At 46.5% G+C, this 20329-nt stretch overlaps 7 protein-coding genes across 7 annotated transcripts; 3 read left to right on the top strand and 4 right to left on the bottom strand.

Moving 5' to 3' along the window:
• Positions 1 to 116: 116 nt before the first annotated feature.
• On the top strand, positions 117 to 1107 carry N7474_011254 (SDR family NAD(P)-dependent oxidoreductase; the record flags this gene model as incomplete). The annotated part of the gene is made up of 4 exons (XM_057202664.1): positions 117 to 180; positions 252 to 507; positions 594 to 786; positions 832 to 1107. The coding sequence occupies 4 exons, from the start codon at positions 117 to 119 to the stop codon at positions 1105 to 1107; spliced, it is 789 nt and encodes a 262-aa protein (XP_057047948.1).
• A 521-nt stretch (positions 1108 to 1628) lies between these two features.
• Positions 1629 to 2688, bottom strand: N7474_011255 (class II fructose-bisphosphate aldolase; the record flags this gene model as incomplete). Its single annotated transcript, XM_057202665.1, has 3 exons — positions 1629 to 1902; positions 1976 to 2485; positions 2606 to 2688. 3 exons carry the CDS (start codon positions 2686 to 2688, stop codon positions 1629 to 1631), a joined length of 867 nt encoding a protein of 288 aa, XP_057047949.1.
• A 1569-nt stretch (positions 2689 to 4257) lies between these two features.
• On the bottom strand, positions 4258 to 4961 carry N7474_011256 (haloacid dehalogenase type II; the record flags this gene model as incomplete). The annotated part of the gene is made up of 2 exons (XM_057202666.1): positions 4258 to 4579; positions 4744 to 4961. 2 exons carry the CDS (start codon positions 4959 to 4961, stop codon positions 4258 to 4260), a joined length of 540 nt encoding a protein of 179 aa, XP_057047950.1.
• An 862-nt stretch (positions 4962 to 5823) lies between these two features.
• N7474_011257 (uncharacterized protein) lies at positions 5824 to 7648 on the top strand (the record flags this gene model as incomplete). Its single annotated transcript, XM_057202667.1, has 4 exons — positions 5824 to 6318; positions 6369 to 7038; positions 7103 to 7433; positions 7489 to 7648. The coding sequence occupies 4 exons, from the start codon at positions 5824 to 5826 to the stop codon at positions 7646 to 7648; spliced, it is 1656 nt and encodes a 551-aa protein (XP_057047951.1).
• A 2627-nt stretch (positions 7649 to 10275) lies between these two features.
• Positions 10276 to 12247, bottom strand: N7474_011258 (Zn(II)2Cys6 transcription factor domain-containing protein; the record flags this gene model as incomplete). The annotated part of the gene is made up of 4 exons (XM_057202668.1): positions 10276 to 10835; positions 10886 to 11154; positions 11474 to 12079; positions 12129 to 12247. 4 exons carry the CDS (start codon positions 12245 to 12247, stop codon positions 10276 to 10278), a joined length of 1554 nt encoding a protein of 517 aa, XP_057047952.1.
• Positions 12248 to 12824: 577 nt separating this feature from the next.
• Positions 12825 to 14962, bottom strand: N7474_011259 (major facilitator superfamily domain-containing protein; the record flags this gene model as incomplete). The annotated part of the gene is made up of 6 exons (XM_057202669.1): positions 12825 to 13196; positions 13437 to 13963; positions 14037 to 14108; positions 14470 to 14525; positions 14574 to 14650; positions 14705 to 14962. Coding segments are annotated over 6 exons (1362 nt in total), but the record flags the coding sequence as incomplete, so codon positions are not given.
• Positions 14963 to 17746: 2784 nt separating this feature from the next.
• N7474_011260 (cytochrome P450) lies at positions 17747 to 19804 on the top strand (the record flags this gene model as incomplete). The annotated part of the gene is made up of 3 exons (XM_057202670.1): positions 17747 to 18243; positions 18305 to 19244; positions 19709 to 19804. The coding sequence occupies 3 exons, from the start codon at positions 17747 to 17749 to the stop codon at positions 19802 to 19804; spliced, it is 1533 nt and encodes a 510-aa protein (XP_057047954.1).
• Between the last annotated feature and the right edge of the window lie 525 nt (positions 19805 to 20329).

A 20329-nucleotide genomic window follows, 5' to 3' on the forward strand; every position in this document is an offset into this window, starting at 1 on the left:
ATCTACAGGAGACTTCAACGCAATCCTACAATCGAACAATCCTCTCGATTTTCTTACTTCACGAGGTTAAAAACAGTTGAACAGATTTCGATTCAACGCGTTTATATCCACTCAGCATGGCGAACAAAGAAGACGTCGAATTTCCAATATACCCTGATCTAAAAGACAAGGTGGTATTTTGTAAGCCTATTCCAATCTCTCTTTATCAAAAGGCACGACAGCTGACTGATGCTACTTCTCTCAAATAACAGTAACGGGCATTGGCCAGACGGGGGATCCTAGCATGTGGGGGAATGGAGCGGCCGTGGCTCGGATCCTCTCGCACAATGGGGCCAAGATCTTTGGCTGCGATCTTAACCTTGAGGCTGCTCAGCATACTGAGAACCGCATCAGAGCCGAAGGGGGCAACATCACCGTCATTTCGGCGGATGTGACCAAGGACACGTCTGTCAAGGCCACAGTTGACACCTGCATAGCCAAATACGGCCGCATAGATATCTTGATTAAGTAAGAAGATCAGAACACAATATACCACCGTGGGAGTGGTAAAGATACAACTTTGTGTGCTTCATCAATGTCTGATATTTTTATAGCAATGTCGGTCGGTCTGAACCCGGTGGCCCAAGCGAGATGTCAGAGAAGATATGGGATGCGCAGACAGACGTCAATCTCAAGTCCGTGTACCTCTGCTGCCATCATGTCCTGCCTCTGATGGAGAAGCAGCGCAGCGGCACTGTGGTCAATGTAGCCTCAGTCGCAGCTCTGCGCTACATTGGAAAGCCACAAGTAGCCTATTCGGCGACTAAGGCTGCTGTGATATAATTCACTAAGGCCACGGCGGTGCTATACGCCCGAAAGGGTATACGCTTAAATGTGGTTGTACCTGGCCTCATGAATACGCCTCTCGTTGGCATGCTGGCTGACAAGTATGCTGGTGGCGATTTGGAGGGCTTCAAGGCTAAGCGCAATAAAGCTGTCCCTATGGGCAAGATGGGCGAATCTATCGACGTAGCCATGACTTCAGCCTTTTTGGCGTCGCAGCAATCGAGATATATCACTGGCCAGAAGATTGTCGTGGATGGCGGACTTACGTCATCAGCTGGCTAATGCTAGTAGTAAAGGGACTTTTTACTAGTAGCAATATAGACATTTATTGCTGTGTAATAGGGTTTCTCCGATGCTTCTGCGCAAGACTGTTTAGATTGAATATGCTCAATGGTCTGTAGTAGACGCTTCTTTGCTAACAGCTACAAGATTCTTTAACATGACTAGCTCAAAGAGGCTTTAAATTACGTTTCATAAACTATGAGTCACGGGTCTAGTATCGAAATCATTAGGAACAATATGGCACCTGTGAATTATACCTTAAGAGACTTATGGAATATAAATGGTTCAAAGCAAGTTAAAGGGCTGATTCTTAAATCTTTCATCATTTCGACTCAAGGTTTTATTTCAGGCCTAACTGCTCGTAGTAAATGTAATATCCAATTTCTCTCAGTAGACTCGTTTATAGAGGTGTGTTGCTTGTCATTTGTGCGAAATGGCGTGGATCTTGTTTTGCGTTTCGCAATAAGTCTGCTAAAGTATTTTATAAAGCTTTACAAGACATCAAGGCAAACTGCGAAGCCCTATGCTTTATTTGCAGACTTGAAAACTTCCACCATCATGCGTTCAATCTCCTTGCTGTAAACTTCAACCCCCTGAGACTGCAGGACCGTGAGGTCGACTTTGGAGCAATTTCCTTCGATGTACCGATGAAAATCAAGCCGCACATTTCTATTCTGGTTGATCTTGACCATGCCTTGTTTTATGGATTGCTGGACGAGCTCGTCTGAAAGAGGGTGCGTTCCATGAAGAACGAGGGGAACGTCGGTGCCGACCACTTTGTGGATTTTTTCAAGTCTATTTGAGAAAAATACGGGTTAATAAAATTAAATAATAGACCATTTTCTAATGTCTCGCTGAAAATGCGTACCTATCCAGCTGCCAATACTTCTCGGCGCCTCCTGGCCCATATGGGCCGTGGACGTTACCAAAGCTCGGAGCTAGGTAATGGGTGCCAGTCTCCCTAATGAATCGTGCTGCGTGTTCGGGCTTCGTCAAGACACTCTCGAGGTCTAGGAAGGGAATACCGTCTTCGCCACCTTCCATGCGTCCAAGTTCTGCCTCAATGGTGATATTTTTGACACGAGCACGGTCAACAACGGAGCGGACATACTTGATGTTCTCTTCTTCCTCAAACATTGAGCCATCTACCATGATAGAATCGAAAGCGCACTCAAGAGCAAGATCGGCGTCCCTAGGCTTGAGGCAGTGGTCGAGATGAACAGATATGGGGACTGAGGCTGCTCGCGCCATTTCAGAGACGTATTTGACAAATGGAGGGCCTTGGAAGTGTATAGACCAAGGGAAGAGTTGAATCACGGCCGGAGAACGACATCGCTCGGCGGCTCGAATCACGGCCAGCACGCCTTCTACATTATACCTAGACTCCAAAGTCAGTCAATACGGACACGAAAGTCTCCCTGTAAAGACTTTGTCCTCCAAGAGGGTGACATTTCCGCCGACCCGCCGGCCAGCTAATTTGAACAAAGAGGCCACCTACACGCAAAATCCACCAACGGCGTAGCCCCCTTTTCTAGCAGTATGGATAATCTGCCAAGTCCGATTTTCTTCTGGAAATTTCATTGCGTGTCTTCGGTGGTCAATCCTGCTATGAGGATGTCTCTGGCTCAACGTGGTCTGATGATGCTTCCGTTCCTTTATTTGATCCGAACTTTGGTACGGGATGTTGAGCCAGGAGGCGATAGATCATGTCAGACAAGTGTTCGATCTTCCAACACCATTCCCGACCACGTGCCTGACATTTTGAATTCAGACAACTAACTAACTCGGTTGGAATGCGTTACTCGGGAAAGGAATAGAGAGAGGGGAAATTAGGCGCGGATAAATATCGCCGAAATTGGCATATTGATTCAGTGGCAATCGGACAATATTTGCTGTTACCGAGGAACAGAAAACCGAAAACCGAAAACCGAAAATAGTCCCGATGGGGTAACACCGGTTAATGCAAAGTCTAAATTATGCAAGGCCCATAGCAGAGTCTGTTTTAAAGCTACCCTGTGCACCTCCTTATCTCATCAGAGGATTCACAGCAAAGCATAGGCTGCCATCGAATCGCAAGGACTTTGAGATCTCTCATTCGCTTCAACCGAAATGCCACCACTCTCCAAACCCGAACTTGAATTTACACCCATACTCAACAGTAACGGTGTTTTTTCGTCCAAGATAACATCGATCTCTAATGCCGACGGTAGCTTCACCAGTTACAAGACCTACACACTATCCTTGGACCCTACCACTGGCGATAAAACAATCTACAAAGAGCACGCTCCTGGTAGCGTCTGGGGTGGAAACCCTAGCGATAACTTCGACAAAGACACTGTCTGTGCGCATGACTATTGGGAGGAATGCTACATTATAGAGGGCAGATTATATGATGTGGGTAAGAAGCGGTGGATGGAAGCTGGCAGCTATTGCTGCAGACCGCCGGGAATGTTACACGGACCATTCAAGGCGGATGAAAAGGTGGGGTGCAGGGAGATATGTATGGCGAGATATGAGCAGAAGTAGTGGATCACTACGATTAAAGGGTAAACTGCAGGCCTGTTTGTGCTGGTAGAGACACCTGGCAGGCCCCGCCTTCCTAAAACCGTAAACGAAAAATGACTTGAAAGAAATATAAGTTTAATATTACTCGCTAAATATAGTAAGTTATTTCGTCGTAGAGAATCAAGGCTTATTAACGTACGAGAAATTTTGTTAAGCAACTTATAGATGCGCTGACATCCTATTGCCTTTGCCCCTTTTTGCAGTAGCTAGGTCATTGTCGTCATTATATATCGAGCTAGGGATCTCACGTTTGGACCTAGAGCCGTGATAGTCAACCAGTCTCACCTCAGGTCCGCGATGCAGGCCGCGAATGACGCAAGGCGGTTATTCAGACGTCATGATGAAGATAGTTCGGTATTCTTAAGCGTCAGAAACTCCCCATTTAGAGAGCTAAGATGATAATGCTGCGTCGATTATATGTCTTGAGGTGCCGCATCTAGGTCGAGGTAATTGATCCCGTCCCTCCTAATTCCTCACGAGACCTGATCATGACTTTGACAGGTCTTTTCTCAAATTCTGAAGGCAACTTCATCAACATTGCCTGTCGATATGTTCATAGCGAATGAGCCGTCAGCTTCTCATCTATCAAAAGCTGGCAATGACATCATCTAAATCGTGCATGTCGGACAAATAGCCATCGTTCTCCCTCCGAATTGTTTCTTGATCTTCTTTGATATCATCCGTCCATCTGTGCGCATACACCGTTTTCATCCCAACGGCCTTGGCACCTTTCAGATCGCTTGTGTGGGCGGCCACCATCACACACTCATCAGGATTGAGTTTCAGGAGCTTCATGGCTTTTTGATAAATTTCCGGTGAAGGCTTATAGAAACCCAGTAACTCACTTGAGAATACCATGTCGTAGCGTAACCCAGCGGACTTGACAAGACCCAACTGCAGTCGCGTACTGCAGTTGGCGTGGACGTACATTTACAGATCCCTGTCACTCTTCAACTTTCTGAGAGTTTCAGCCACATCGGCCAAGCGCTTTGGTGGTGCCAAGCTAATATTAATTGGTCTTTCGCTTTGGTCGAGAATAAGTGCCTGATGTTCTGATTCTGGCCCAGAAACGACTCGAGGACCCGCCATTGAGTTTCGTCGAAGTCTTCCACCGGTTTGCCCTCGCTCAAGTGTTTGATGTTTTCGTCAAAGTAAGCTTGCCTCCATTCCATCGCGAATATTGATCTTTTAGATTCAGGGAGCTCGGTAGGCAGAGCCGCCACGATGCTCGAATGCCAGTCGAGGGAAGTGCCCATGAAATCGAACCAAAAAGCTTTAATGGGCGCCATTGAAAGGGAAGGCGGTCTCCGAAAGTGGTAAAGTAGAAAATCGTACCTGCATATCCATTCAATCGACGACAGTATGACGTTATGCTGGAGACCATCAATGTGGCGTTCCATTTACCGACACGCCCTTCGATAATAAAGCCATTTCCTGATACGTTCTCCGACTGTTTAGCCTTGTAATTGCGATAGGCCGTCTAATGTTTTAAGAGCGTAGTGGTTTGTCTTTAAGTAGCTAGCCAAGTGTAGCTGAATCTTGTCGCTTTTAAAAACCCAACTTTCTGCCGAAGCAATTGTCAATGAATCCGCCAATTCTGTTTGAGCGGTCGCATAATCAAAAACTGGTTTAAATTGCGGCACATTTCCCGCACGATGTGGGGGAACGAGTTTTACCTTGTCGAGAGGAGCTGCGCCAATAGTCTTTCGTGATGGTTGATGCTAGGGATAACGTCTACATTTGGCCAACTGAGACCGTAACGTCTTGAAATCGTCGTCCTTGTATTAGTTCCGTAATAATAAGCAGCTATAATTGGCTATGAGACAGCGGCGGGAAATGAGGCATTCGGATCGGATTTCGGGAAATAGTGCAGAAATTTCCGGATAACTTATTGGTTGTGGCTGCCGCCTCCAAGTTGTTCTTATCTTTTGAGAGGCATCGTTATTCACCTGTGGCCCAGTCTCTACATCTGGAGCACGACTAATCGACGTCGGCGAATTCATCTCTCCAGCCTCTCATCCGCTCTATCTTATTCAAAATGGTACATGAGCCCTCCTCAGTCATGGCCATGAGTTTAATTTCACCTTCTTCAGAGCCAAAGTAAATTCTCATCAATTGTGGGCTGCGAGTTTTGGCTACCAACAAGACCCAATGGATTCGAAAATGGCAACCAACAAGGACGTCGAGGCGACTACCAGCAATGAAGAGCTTGGAACCGTTGTCACCGACCCGAATGGAGCATTGAATCGATCGCTCAAAGAGCGCCACGTCCAGTTCATCGCCGTGGGCGGCACCATTGGTACTGGTCTCTTTCTAGGAATTGGGAGTGCTTTGGCCACATCCGGACCGCTGTCACTTTGGCTAGGATACTCTTTTACGTCCGTGGCCATTTGGTGCATGGTGAGCCTTCTCAACGCCGCTCTTCTAATCGACGTACTCTTACAATCTCATGAACAGATGCAATGCCTTGGGGAAATGGCCTCCTTGCTCCCTTTGCCCGGGATGGTAGCCCAAATGGGCTCTCGTTTCGTCGACCCTGCTTTTGGATTTGCGATTGGATGGAATCAGTGGTATAACTGTGCAATTGCAATCTGTGCAGAGACCTCTGCTGCCGTGGTGCTCATCCGTTTTTGGACTGACATCAACGTAAGTTCTGGAAAAGTCGGGTGGAAAGAACAATGACCCATGATAAATAGCCTGCCGTTTGGATAACCGTTATCCTGGCCGTTGTTATCCTTCTCAACGTTATCGCTGTTGGCATCTATGGAGAAGCTGAATTCGTCTTTGCTGCGATTAAAATCATCACTATCATTGGTCTTCTTATCATGACACTCTGTCTTGACCTAGGCGGAGGCCCGTCTCACGACCGAATAGGCTTTCGGTACTGGAAGCACCCCGGGCCTATGAATGCCTATATTGCGAAAGGTTCGGCTGGTCGCTTTCTAGGCCTTTTTAATACCCTGATTAACGCTGCATTTGCCTTCGGCGGCGCGGAGCAAGTCGCCGTTGCTGCGGGCGAGACGAAAAACCCGACATCTAATATTCCCAAGGCTGTCCGCCGTGTTGTTTGGCGCCTACTTGTTTTTTTCTGCTTGGGTTCTTTTGCGGTTGGCCTGCTCGTCCCTTCTAATAACGATAATCTCCTCTATGGCAGCGGCATTGCCCAGTCGCCTTGGATTATCGCTATTCGGACCGCCGGGATTCCCGCCTTGCCACACATTGTAAATGCTGTCATTATTACATCGGCAACGTCCTCGGCAAATGCGTTACTGTATGCAGGCTCGCGTTATTTGTATGCTTTATCGCTTCAAGGCCAAGCCCCAAAGTTCCTCCGGAAGTGCACAGAGCGAGGTGTTCCAATTTACTGTGAGTTCCCGGATCAATTCTAGTTGGCATTTGAATCTGGATCATAACCGTTCGAAATTCCTAGGCGTCGGAGTGACTGCATCCATCAGTCTCCTGACGTATATGACCGTGTCGTCCGGAGGCTCGAACATTTTCCACTGGTTCTCGAGCATAGTCACTATCGCTTATTTACTCACATGGTTTTCTATTTGCATTGCCTACACCCGTTTCCGCAGAGCACTTCTCCTGCAAAATATCAACCGCGACACGCTCCCATTTAAGTCCCCTTTCCAGCCTCACTTAGCCTGGGGTGCAACTGTTTTTTTCGGTATCGTCTTGATCTTTAATGGGTTTCCCGTGTTCACACGTGGGAATTGGAATGTTCACGATTTTATCTCGGCATACGTTGGTATCCCGTAAGTATTCATGCACCGCCTGAGCTTGAGGCCCACAATCTGATCCCCACGCCAGAATATTTATCGCTTTATATACTTTCTGGAAGATCGTGAAAAAGACCAAAATCGTACCAATACAGGATATTGATCTCTGGACGGGACGTGTGGTCGCAGTCGACGAATGCACCACGACGGATAAAACTTTCTTGCAAAAGGTGTCTAGCAAGATATTCTGAGATTAGCGTTAAGAGTTGAGAAGTCGAGCAAAGGGTTCAGGCTATTGCGGTGCAGGTCACTAGATAGTCAATTCTTAGCTAACGTGGTCTTGCAGTAACGGTTATTAGCTTGCAAATTGCTTGTCCTGCTCCATGCGCATCTATTTCGCGCGGAAAGGATATTTCTTACCCGAAAGATATATGTGTTATAAAACATAAATTCCGATGATTGCACCACTGCTTTTAGTCACCAAACCAGGGGCTAATCACCCGCCGCTCAGTGAGCGCCCATTTGCGTCCCTCTGAGCTTTGAAAATATGCCAGTTAATCGCAAGAGAAAAATAAGTGCAAGAGAGGGTGTTTATAGATGATTCAATGTAGCACGTTCCAAGAACTGGCGCTATCAGTAAAGTATATATACCTCCCTTCTCTTTCGGCATTCCTATTCCTGGAGACACTTGCCCGAAAGTCTCTATTCCAGACATAGCCCACCTACTGGGCCCATAGTTAAGAAACCTAGAGTGGGGGCCAAAAAAGTGGTGGGCCATGGTCAGATTTTGGCCCACCAGAAAACTTTCGCAATTTTGGAGCAATCGGCTTCAAAATTTCAGGACTTCTAATCGAGCATATTGGACCGTCGTATTAAAATTTGAGCGTGATATTCCTAGAATTGTGCGGGTGAGAGTTAATTGAAATTTGAGCCCGCTCATGGCTGATGGGGTGTGCTAAGACCTTACGGTGGGAACGTATTATCACGTATTTACGCCCCCCTACTATATAGATTAAAATATGAGCGTATTTTATTACCACAATGTAGAGCGGACCGCGTATGGGCGCCATTTCCAAAAATCTGGACTTCCGCATAACCCAATTTGGATCGAAGGTTACGCTTGAAGAATCTACACAACGTGACCAGATGCCATGACTAGGGAACTTAGCATAAATGCGCGCGTCAGGACGGGAAGCGAAAGAGTTGAGAAGACGATATCCATTAGTTAGTAGTATAGGCAATTGATATAAGGTCTACATTTCATCTAATATTTACTACTTTGTTACAAATTTAAGAAGTTAGTTCTGATTTAATTGTAACAGAAATACCTAATATTATAGCCAAACATTGCATAAGTTATGCAGTCACGGGCCTGGGCGTGTTTGCAATGTTTATAACCCAAGTTGGGGCCCCAGACCCAGTACTTGGTCAGACATTATAACCCGGACTTAGTTCTGGGTCGAAGACTCTGACCCAAAACCCAACCCAGTCCGGGTTACGTTGGGTCATGCGGAAGACTAGCGATAACGATGGAGAGACCATTGATGATATAAAGAACGAAGCAGAAAGGGAAGATGAAGGTGCACCTAAGGATAACGACTAATCTCTTCTTCTACCAGAGGAAGCAAAAACACTCAGATACGCGCATTAGTGCGACCAAGGAATCGGCAAAGCAGAGATGATGATCAGTATTTGTACTATTAATTAGATTTTTCTATATTCATAATTGAGTCACTTTTTACAGGGTTTTACTCCTCTCTTTCGTACCTACTTTTCTACAGAAACGAATCATTACTAATTATCTTTTCAGCGGAAAAGGCTCATTTAGACCACTCCGATGTAAATCAAATAGTTATATTACAGCCAAGGAGTAAACAAATTACAGACGTTGGAAAAGTACACCCCTGAGTTCGATTTCTACACTTCCTGATTACATTTGGACTACAATGTAGAAATCCATTTACCTTGGCATTCCTAATGTTAATACCCTAATATAATATTTTCTATCACTACTTACAAGTCCTAAAACCACCGCATTAATTATATAAAGCCGTTAGTAGCGCTTCATCTAGTAAAAGGGGGTATCCGCGGTCAGACATCGGCCATACTCTCTATTCGCTACACAAAGAGTTTCTAGATTATTTTGAGCGTAATTCGACTACAGAATATCTAAAATTAGAGGCTAATCTATTGATATAGTCGATTATAGCTTAAATGAACTCCAAACTGTAGTGTTCAGGGAGGTGGCATAGAGTTAGCGCGGGTTCCTGCTTCATGACCGTCCGCACTTTAGATAATAATTGTTTCTCTACTACGAGGGAGTATGAGGGTCGTGGGATTCATAGTGTAGGGAGAGCTTATAAGTTCAATCAAGAGTCAATTCTGCTGTGATCATTGAATCGCTATAGGCAGAATAATAGGCGACGGATAGGTCTAGTAGCTAAAGACTAGGAGGGATATAAACAAAGCTTACTAGAACGTGGGAGGTAGAGAAAGCCCATATTCTAGCTTCTATATACGATTTCCCAATTCCCTGATCTACATTCTTTCCAAATGTACGGCCCAGTAATCCATTACTACGCTAGTCTCAATGTAATCAGGGGTGTAGAAATCCAACCCAGGGGTGTGCTTTTCCAACGTCTCACAAATTATACAGTCATGAGTATCCACATATGTTTGCAGTGTTTGGGGCCCATAGGGTCCGCATCTTGGGCTTGGGTCGAGTAGGTTCTGCCGCAGCCTACGTAGTCGTAAAGTTGCTCTAGTGGATGTACTACTCACGTCGTAACCTACGCCCTAGCACGTGTTTCTAACTAGGGAAAAGACTAGATCTCTATTTTTCAAACTGACTCACAAGTATCATATCATGACAAAGACATCAAAACGTGGAAGGGTAAAGATCCATAAACCAATCGCCGTCCAAAACTTCCTCTCCAAGGAAATCCGGAAGGGATATATCGTTAGCGGGTTGCAAATAATCCATGGTAGAGGCCATATCATTCGATGCTAGCATTGTCTCCCATTCAGCCCGAAGAACGCGGAAATGTTGTGCAGTTCGCGTAAAAACATCACTCTCCGCGCAGTACCGATTATCCAATCCGGCATGAAGTGGTACTCGCTCGAGATTACTCAGCGTCCGATTCAAAAATTCTAGCGGGTTTGCAGTCTCCAGAACATAGCTTTTATCCCAAGTTATATCATTGAGTGTCGCGAGCCGGATGAGGGCGCTAAAGCAGCGAATTAGTTGAGAAAAATTCACAAAAGAAAGCCCAACGTAGCCAGCCGGCGGGATCATGAAAAAGATATTGAACCAGGAACTGATAGATGAAAGCGCCATGTGGAGACGTTCTCGTTGGGATGTCGTTAAACTATCGCGAGAGAAAGGCGCTGTAGAAAGAGCGACTTCTAGCTCAACGCTATAAAGATGCAAGAAAGTTGCTAGGCTTATATTAGCGGTGATTGTCATGATATGGAGTAGGAAAACTGACAATTTTTTGGAGAAGCATTCATTATGTTGAATTTGACGCTCTCCAGCTCAGAAATGCATTCTGGTGAGACTTTGCTATGCTCAATAGACTCAAATTCCAGCGCATGTGCCGCATTTTCAGCGACTTTCTCCACGACAAGCTGCAATCGCACTTGTTGAACCAGAATTTCATCATTGGGGCACTCCTTTGCTTCGTCTATTACTCTAAGGCACTCATCCATATGCGGCGTCCACCGAAGGGCATCGATTTTCTGAAGGAATGAAGATATACTTAAAGGAATCAGCATCGGGTCAAAAACGAAAGGGCAGAGAGATTTACATGGATGTCAATATAAAGCAACCGAGAACTGCTCTTCGTTCATCCATGGTCCGAGGTTTAGTCCGAGGTGCATGGCATCTGGAACAGCCACTTATATTAACTTTCGCCGATTGTTCTCCTGAAACTGGCCTATTGAGGCCAAGTTCAAAGACCAGAGATACTGCGAGCTGTGTGAAGGTGGATAGGAAAGGTTTTTTGTTAACCTGATAATTCGCCCTATAAAAGAAGGTCAGTCTCCTTAAATATTCCCAAGAGCAAGCCTTATCAAACCAGCCAATAAATGCCAAAAGCCCCAAAAGAAGATCAAGCCTCTTTTGAGACTGAACTACTAGGTCCTGCGCGATAACTTGCCGAATCTTATTCCCCAGGAATTGCTGTTGGGCCGATGACTTTGAGCCGATGCCCATGATACAAAGCCACAGGAAAGGTCGGTCTTTTTCGAGGTCTGCGGCACTCGTATCGTAGGGAATATAGACAAAAGGGAAGTACTGCAGCTTCCAAGTTTGAAACTGAGCAAGGTATTCCTCTGCCTCGATCGGTGATGGTTGGCCAGTATCCAAGGAGCTCGACGAGTTAGTGGTAACGGTTGTATTTGTTGATGCAGTGTCCTGGCCATCACCTAAGGCATTCAGGGTCGACCTAATATCGGAATTGCTGACCGGAGTGTCCATCTGGGCTAAGTCGATAGATAGATGATTGTTTGTAGTCATTTGAGATGGCAATGTTTCAACGCCAGATTGTCGTTCGGCTCTCATCAGTGACACGAGGCTATCTATCTTTTCCTCGAGTCGAGTAGTCCTGGATGGACCCGACTTTTGCACATTACGGCGACGCACTGTTGTCGCAGGTGTACATTGTCTGTTTGTCTTGAAACATCTGGTTCCATTAATTGCTACGTCTTCGTTAATTATGGTGGGCAACCTACCGCTCACAGGGCCCACCCTCCCAGCGAACAACGCACTTGCGTTTAGCCTGCACACAGTTGGTGCAGGAGTGGCCATATGGTGCCGCTTTACCGGTCAACGACGCTGATACACGGTCCATTGTGAGGCAAAAAGCTCAAGTTTAATAATACCAGTCGACAAAGACTGTCTAATGGCACATGTCATTCATGAGGTACGTCAGAGTGACTTCGGGAGACGTAAGAGACGTTAGTTGGATCTCAGGTAATTAAGGTGGTGATTCGGATGTACAATGTTCCGCACCCGATTCTATTGAATCACGCGGGGGCCAGTCTGTGATTTTGTTGACAGAAAAAGAAAAGAAACGAAAGTTATATTCAAGAAAGAACTCAAAAAGCCAATAAGAATAATTGCGAAATCTTATTTAAATGTGTGGTAAGACGCTTTCTGCTCTAAATAAATTCAATCCAAAACCTAACAACGAACATATTGCTATCCTGGCGGTAGAAGATAGGACTATAGGTTGAACTGACTCAAATATCTCATTTGTGCTTTGATTTCAAATTTGAAGAGGTGTGTTGGAATGGAGTAAAGAGTTGTTGTTGTTTACTATCTGTGCGCTGCGTGAGATAAGCTAACTAGGCGACTAGTCCGTTCAAGTTGAAATCATCCTTTCCTCATAACAAATCATTTCATGTAATCCGATCGGATATTTATACCTTTGAAACTGCTTTTTTCTTTCTGAGGTCCTTCAAGCCCATCGCGCATGAGACAAGGAAACAACCACAAGCCATTCCTATCATTAGGTAAAAGACACGGTCACAACTTTTAGCATAAGCAACGAGGACACCTTCTAGTTCTACATGAGAAACATAGGACCGAAACCCCGTTGCGCCTGCGTTTATGATTCTCTGAGGATCCACAGATGGTGCATACTGGGGGATAAGCGTGGATAGACTGTTGGTGAAAATAGTATCCGCGAAACTGAGGCAGAGGGCACCGGCGAAAGATTGGCTGAACATGACCAATGCTGTGGCGACTGGAATATGTGGAGCAGGCAACACATTTTGCACCGCAACAATTGGCTGGGCCTGAAATTCAGCATGAAATCATTAGGTTTTAGAAGCAACGAGATTCTTACAACTTGCAAACCCAGACTTCGAGCAGCCCCTAATATAATTTGGTATCCGATCCATTTTCCAGTTGATGTACCGGGGGACAGCGTGGATAAAAGACCATTGGCAACTGCGCTTAGTGAAGCACTCGTCAATATTATCGGCAGATAGTATCCCACTCTTTGCACTGCGAACCATAGGTTAGCAGATAATAACATAACGGCATAACACGTACTCACTGATTTTGCCCGAAGCCAGTGCAACAAACAAATGAGCCAGGATAGTGGGAAGAACATAAACTCCGCTCATCAGCGGGCTTGTTCCCTTAACTCCCTGGAAATAGATAGGTAGGTAATAGGAAGCACAGAAAATTTGACCCATCAAGAGACCATACGAAATGCTGCTTGACCACACGATTCTTTTTCGAATAATGGAGAATGGGATCATGGCCGCATCGCCCTTGTGATAATCCCAGGCAAGAAACGCAAGAAAGGTGACACCCGCTCCACAAAAGAGTCCGATTATTTGGGGGCTGTTCCAAGTGAATTTATTTCCACCATATTGGAGAGCGATCAGGAGCTCAATTGCAGATGGCGCAAATAGAACAAAGCCGATGAGATCCAGTTTACCAGGAAGGGTTTTGATGGCCGTTAAGAATTTTTCCTTTCGGATTGGCTCAGGAATCTGGACAAAGAAAAGCATGATTGCTACCAGACCACCAATAGGGAGATTGATATAGAAGCCTGATAATATCACAATTTCATGAGATTTGTGAAGAAATTGCAATAAGAAAGAAGAGAAAAAGGAGTAACTTACACCATCTCCATGTGCTGTACTCTGTCAATGCTCCGCCAATCAATGGACCTACCGCTATGCCAACTTGCGCCACTATATCAACTGTCAGTATCTCAACACTGTATCTAAATGAAAGCCAAACTTGCCTCCCATGGTGATTCCAATAAAAACTTTAGAAAGGTTAGCGATCCATAAACAGAGACAATGGAAGTAGAAAAACCGTACATGGTCTCCTTGACATTGGAACACACCCGGATATGATAGTGAAGACCCCATTCATGATGCCTGAACTCCCCAATCCAGCCACTGCTCGTCCAACAATCAACATTTTAGAGGAAGTTGCGACAGCACATATTAAGCTACCTATCTCAAAAATGGCAAAAAACCCTAGAAATGTCCACTATACCAAAATGTCAGCCCTAATTTTTGGTACAGTAAAAATGAGTAATCCCACTAGCCTTCAAATTTAAGTTCATGTAGAAACGTCCGGTGAGCGGTTGAATAGCTGCGCTGCTTGGAGATTAGGTCAATACCTGGCAGGAAAATGAGGGAACATACCATGCAAGTTGATAGGCGCTACCGTACCAGCCCACGTCGGCCAAAGAATGAAATTGACCCGTGATGCGAGGAATAGCCTAGTTTCTCTCATCAGTGCCAGATGGTATGGAATGTAGCCTGTATGGTGTTACCGTAACGACGATTGAAGTATCGAGCAACATGAGAAGTGCCACGAGTATAACAGCTGTCATAATTGTCAACAGCTTGTATCCTGTCACCCATTCATACTCTTGGTCTATTCCAGCCGGAGGTGGAGAGAGTTCAGGTTTAGCAAGAGCTTCTGGCTTTGGATATTCAGAAGACGGTAGGGATGAGTCGTTTCCATTTTGGTTTGGATCTCGCTCTAATGCTTGTGCCTTTGCGAAGCGTTGCTCTTCTGTGGCCATCATGCAGTAGTTCGTCTAAAGATAGGAGATAAATTGCCAGGGTTGACTTCAGGTAAGATGGAAAAATATGTCACTCAATCAACGTTTATCACTCGAGACACAATTCAGGATAGTAACAAAACTCATGAGCAGGTAAAAAAGTTTCAGGTCTGATAGTTGGCTGATCTTGCATTTATTTACTGATAGTGCGGATTTCGCTCAATTCCGCAATACTTCGAAATCCGCACAAAACCGCAGTCCGAATTCCGCAGTCCTGGCCAGGTAAATCTGCAGTAGTCCGAATATACAGGTTGCCTTAGCTCGTTGACTTGAGGCATACAGAGGTGCCACATTTGCTCATCACACCAGAGAGCGAAGTGTTTGCGAGCAGAATCGATCATTTGGGTGCCTGAGGTGTCAGCGCCCACCGCCCTAGATGGGGTTACCCTTCTGGGAGACTACTCTTAGGATAATGATAGATTCGGGTGCGAAGGTTCGATCAGCGTATAGTATAGAGCTCATCGCTCGATGCCTACCATCATAGAGGTCTATGATAGTACCCAGATCTATAGGGGCTTACAAGGAAGATTCTCAAAAGGGCAAGTAGGTCCATTTGAACTATATATGCTTCCCATTGGCTATCTCCGAGTCCAGGGAATTCATGATTGGTTGAAGTCTTAGGGTGCCCCACTCTTCAAAGATCCAACGTACAAAATCTTGTCGACTTTAAGCACCATTAAAGCACAACGGGTTGGTATGTAGTTCTAAAATTCTGTAGTGGTTTATAAAGTAATTATTACTAACCGTATGCAAAATTTGGGATAAAAAACTTGCGATCTTGTGTTGAGGTCGAGTCGTAAATCCGCCAATGGTCACTCGCCCCAAGGCGTTAAGGGCAGAGAAGCGAGAAAACTCTGCAATTTCAGGCGTCCTAGGACGCCTGGTTATGATGGAAGATCAGGTGATCAGGATGCGGCAGATAGACCAACTAACAAAATACTAGTAGACGTTTTTACTCGACATCTTTCAAAGAACAATAAAATCTCAAAGCCTTGTCCCATAATATAGTCCTTTTTCATTGTAAGACGGCCTCGGTATTTATCCCACAATACGACCAATCCAAGCCGAAAGAATGGACGTTATACCTAGCGACTAAATACAGTCCGTGCTGAATGGAATATCTTTGAACTTCTCCATGTTGTCGTGGACTAGTTGCGAAATGATTCATAATCCGAGCCACTCAATCTCAACCGCAAGCTGAACTTTCACGGCCTAGAGCCGGACCGGGTCAGAAGGAAGTGCCACGTTACCCTAGGAAAGTTAAATTGGTATTTCCGTAACCATCGTATCTCTAAAAGTTCCATCTATAAGTCACGTGATATAAGCCCTAAATCTCTCATCTTTTATCCATTTCCCTTGACTATCCTCGCAGTGCTTGAATCCAACCTATATTTCTTTTCTCCCCCTTTCTTTTGAAATCAAAATTAACACAATGACTTCGATACTACCGCCAACAGACCAGGGATATCTTCCCTATCTACTCCTCTATGTACATAACCCTTTTAAAAGCCACCCCAAGGCAACATCTCTAACATACCATACAGACTAGCATTGCAGCTCTCATTCACACCATAGTCTGCTATGTTTCCAATCCCGCAACAGCACTTGCCGCACTCCGAGGCCCGTCAGCTCCGCCTCCGCATGCGCTCCTTGCACGTGTCTATGGAGTTAAAAACATCTACTCGGGCATGATTCGTCTGTATGCAGCATATCATATCTCGAATGCGGCTGTGTATGATTTGGCTATTGTCACGTTTGTCGGCGTGTTGGGTTTGTATGGGCTAGAGAGATTTATATATAATACGGCCGGAGCGAGGGAGAGTACTTTTCCGTTCGTTACAGCTGGGCTGGGGCTGGTTTGGATGGCCATGCAGAGGGGTCACTATATCTCCTGAGGGGAAGAGTAAATTTGATGAATTGATTACTATGACGAAAATCGTATCTAGGTAACCCGGCCTGAAGCATGCCCTAGAGCTATCGTATCATCTTTCACTTCCTAGCAAGTAGGTCGATTATCTAGAGAGCTCTTTGGCCTTGGTAAAATAGCCACTGAATGTCAAGGTCTGACTTCACATACAGGTAAACTCCGTCTTTGTGTTTGTCTTCGTGTTTGTTTTTGTCTGCACCTATATATTATGTGCACCACTTCTTCTTGTTTCCTTCTCTCTTCTCATGTTGATAATTCTCGTTGACAGCTGCCTAGCTAGTTGAATCGAGCGATCGTTTTCTTCTTCCTGACTGGTCGCAGTCGGACTTACTGCCATCCGACCCTTCTCGACCATGCGCCAGATGGGTAAATTACCCAGTGGATAATTACCCTAAGAGTTCAAAGCTCTCTAGTCTCTAGCCGTAAGTGGTTAATGCTAATTCGTCATTTGACGAGGCTCGTCATTTGCATAATTCCCAATCATCCTCGGATATTCGGCAGCGCCTGATTGGTTTAATCGAAGTCCCCAAAACGTAAAATTACGAGCTGGTCAGCATAGGGTGCAACAGCTCAATCTCACCTCTGAGTGAGTGTCCCTTTCTCCTGACATCTTTGACAAACCAACGCCAGCTGTGAAATGGTATTTTTTATCACCTTGGTCAGAGCAAGTGTGACGCTCGTCTTGGCGGGTGGCATCGTGTGTGTCTATCGAGTATGGCAAGTCCGTCGTCTATTCCGGGATGCGGCTAGACAACATGGAGTGGTGTGTAAAATTCCCCTGAATTGGTAATTGAGCAGGCCCCTTACAATTCTCATAGCCAATGCTGCCCCATTCGTGGATTTTTGGACATCTGCACCATGTCGGCAAAACCATGGCCAATTATCCCAGCGATGTTCATGGGCAATATATGCCTTTACTCCTTGCCAAAGATCACCCAGAATTGGAGGTACCTGGGCTCATGTATATCGATATCTGGCCGATTGCGCCCCCGATGCTAGCTGTATTCCATCCTGAGATGATGGCCCAATTCACACAGACCACCTCGCTTCCGAAGCATCCGTCATTGGCGGGCGAGTTTAGACCTTTTACGCAACTCAACGACCTACTCAACATGTCGGGAGAGACATGGAAGGCGTGGAGGGGTATATTCAACCCGGCATTTTCAGTCAAGAACATTCTGTCGCTCATACCCGCCTTCCTTGAGGAGATTGATGTCTTTGTTGATCAACTTAATGGCGCCGCAGAATGTGGGGAAATTTTTAGGCTTGAAGATAAGGCCATTAACTGCACCATCGATATCATAGGCCGGGCTGTCCTGTATGCACGCCCTTTTACTTATCATCTTCTCCAACCTTAAACTAACAGCCTACATCTAAAGTGACATTCGCCTCCATTGTCAAACCAGTAAGAATGAGCTACATGAGACACTGAAGCGACAGATTGCCTTATTATGGGCAAGCAATGCCCCCGATCAACTAGCCATGGCTCTCAACCCACTGCGTCCTTTTCGGATGTGGAACAACAACAGGATCATCAAGAATTATCTCCGACCACATATCGAACGAGGAATACATGACCATATGAATGGCAAAGCAACTAGGCACAAGACGATCAACTCTTTAGCCACCAAGACGTACTTCTCCGAGCCAGATTCTTCGTCCGAGACCAACGCAGCCGATGCCCACGAACATTTTATGGACATCTTAATTGCCCAGATAAAGATCTTCCTCTTTGCGGGACATGACACTACAGCGACAGCCCTCTCATACTGCTACTACTTCCTCAACAAAAGTCCGTCAGCACTAGCCACTCTCCGCGCTGAACACGACGCCGTACTCGGCCCTGATACAAGCAGAGCCCGAGTACAGATTGCCGCCAATCCAGCCCTGCTCAACCAGTTGCCCTACACATCAGGTGTCATCAAAGAAACGTTGCGCCTGTTCCCACCCGTCGGCACAATTCGCAAAGGCCTACCAGACTTCTACCTAACGCACCCAGAAACAGGGAAGCAGTACCCGACAAAAGGGTTCATGTTATTTGGACTAAGTTTCGGCGTCCAGCGAGCAGAGGAGTTCTGGCCCCGAGCGACAGAGTTTCTGCCTGAACGCTGGCTCGCAAAAGAAGGCGAGCCGCTGCATGTAAGGAAAAACGCATGGCGGCCTTTCGAGCAGGGCCTCCGGAACTGTATTGGTCAGGAGCTGGCGCAGATTGAGCTGCGGGCGATTCTGGCGCTAACGGTGCGTGAAATGGAGATTGAACCTGTTTTCCCTGATGACTCGCCTGTGGTGTTTGGCGAGAAAGCGTATCAGGTTATGGAGGTAGGTATGATTACTGGGCATCCGAAGCTTGGAATGCCAGTTCGGATAAAGATGAGGGGTGAGAGGTCAGGACGTCCTTAAACTAGATAGATACGCTAGCTTAAAATTGTCTGACCAAGTGGATCCTTGATTGGCCACTCATCACCTGACGCGCGATGTGGGAATGTGGTCAAAATCAACAAGATAGAAGATGTCTGGCATTCTGAGTATAATCGAGCTATCTCTTTAATAGTACAGAATTTTGCAGTCTGATTCGCAACCCGACCCCCGCCGGGGGGTCGGCTTCGGCTGGCTCCCCTGCGCCGCCCGTCCCCGTCGCGTGTGTGCCCCGAAGGAAGGGGGGGTCTCGCACCGTCCGAGGGGGGTCCCGCGCGCCTACGGAGGGGGGTCCAATCTCGTCGGGAAGGGGCAGGGGGTTTCGCGAGACCGATCTCTGGCTTTGTGATCGATCATGTTGTTTTTAGACGACGCGCCGCGACGCGTCCGGTTTGAGAGAGAGAAGAAGTTTATATGTCTACGAGCGAGAGCTAGTCGTTGGGCGTTATCGCGCCGCCTCCTAAAGGGCCAAAATCCGCATCCCTTCCCCTTTTGCGAAGTACGGTAGGAAAGATAGACCTCTTCACCTTCTACGAACCCCTCCGCGTGTAGATCTGCTAGCCCTATGAGATAGGCGTGAGCCTATACTAGATTAAGGGCTACCTCCGTAGGCACCACTAGGCCCACCCGGCCGTAAGGACCAACGACCTCCGCTAGGCGGCCGTCGCGAAGGCGTAGGAGCGGAGTCCGTAGGACCCAGCACGCGAGCCCTTTAAGACGCCGGCCCCCGGGCTCCTACCTATCCCTAGCATCCCGACCTACCGCGGGTACGGCTGCCCCGAACCCGGCTACGACTTATTCGCGGCGACCTCCCTTGATCGCATACGGAAGCACCGGCGGGCGGTATATAGGACGCCCGCGTAGCTAGTTAGGCGGCCCCTAGCGACTACGAGGGCGACTATTCTACGGCCGCAGCCGGTAACCTACTAGCGGGTATTTAATAATATTAAGGGGGCGGCGGCCTTCTTCATCGTGACGCCCGTAGAGCC

Source organism: Penicillium riverlandense (assembly GCF_028828495.1).
Source record: "Penicillium riverlandense strain IBT 135883 chromosome Unknown utg000011l_segment0_segment0, whole genome shotgun sequence".
Taxonomy (NCBI): Eukaryota; Fungi; Ascomycota; class Eurotiomycetes; order Eurotiales; family Aspergillaceae; genus Penicillium; species Penicillium riverlandense.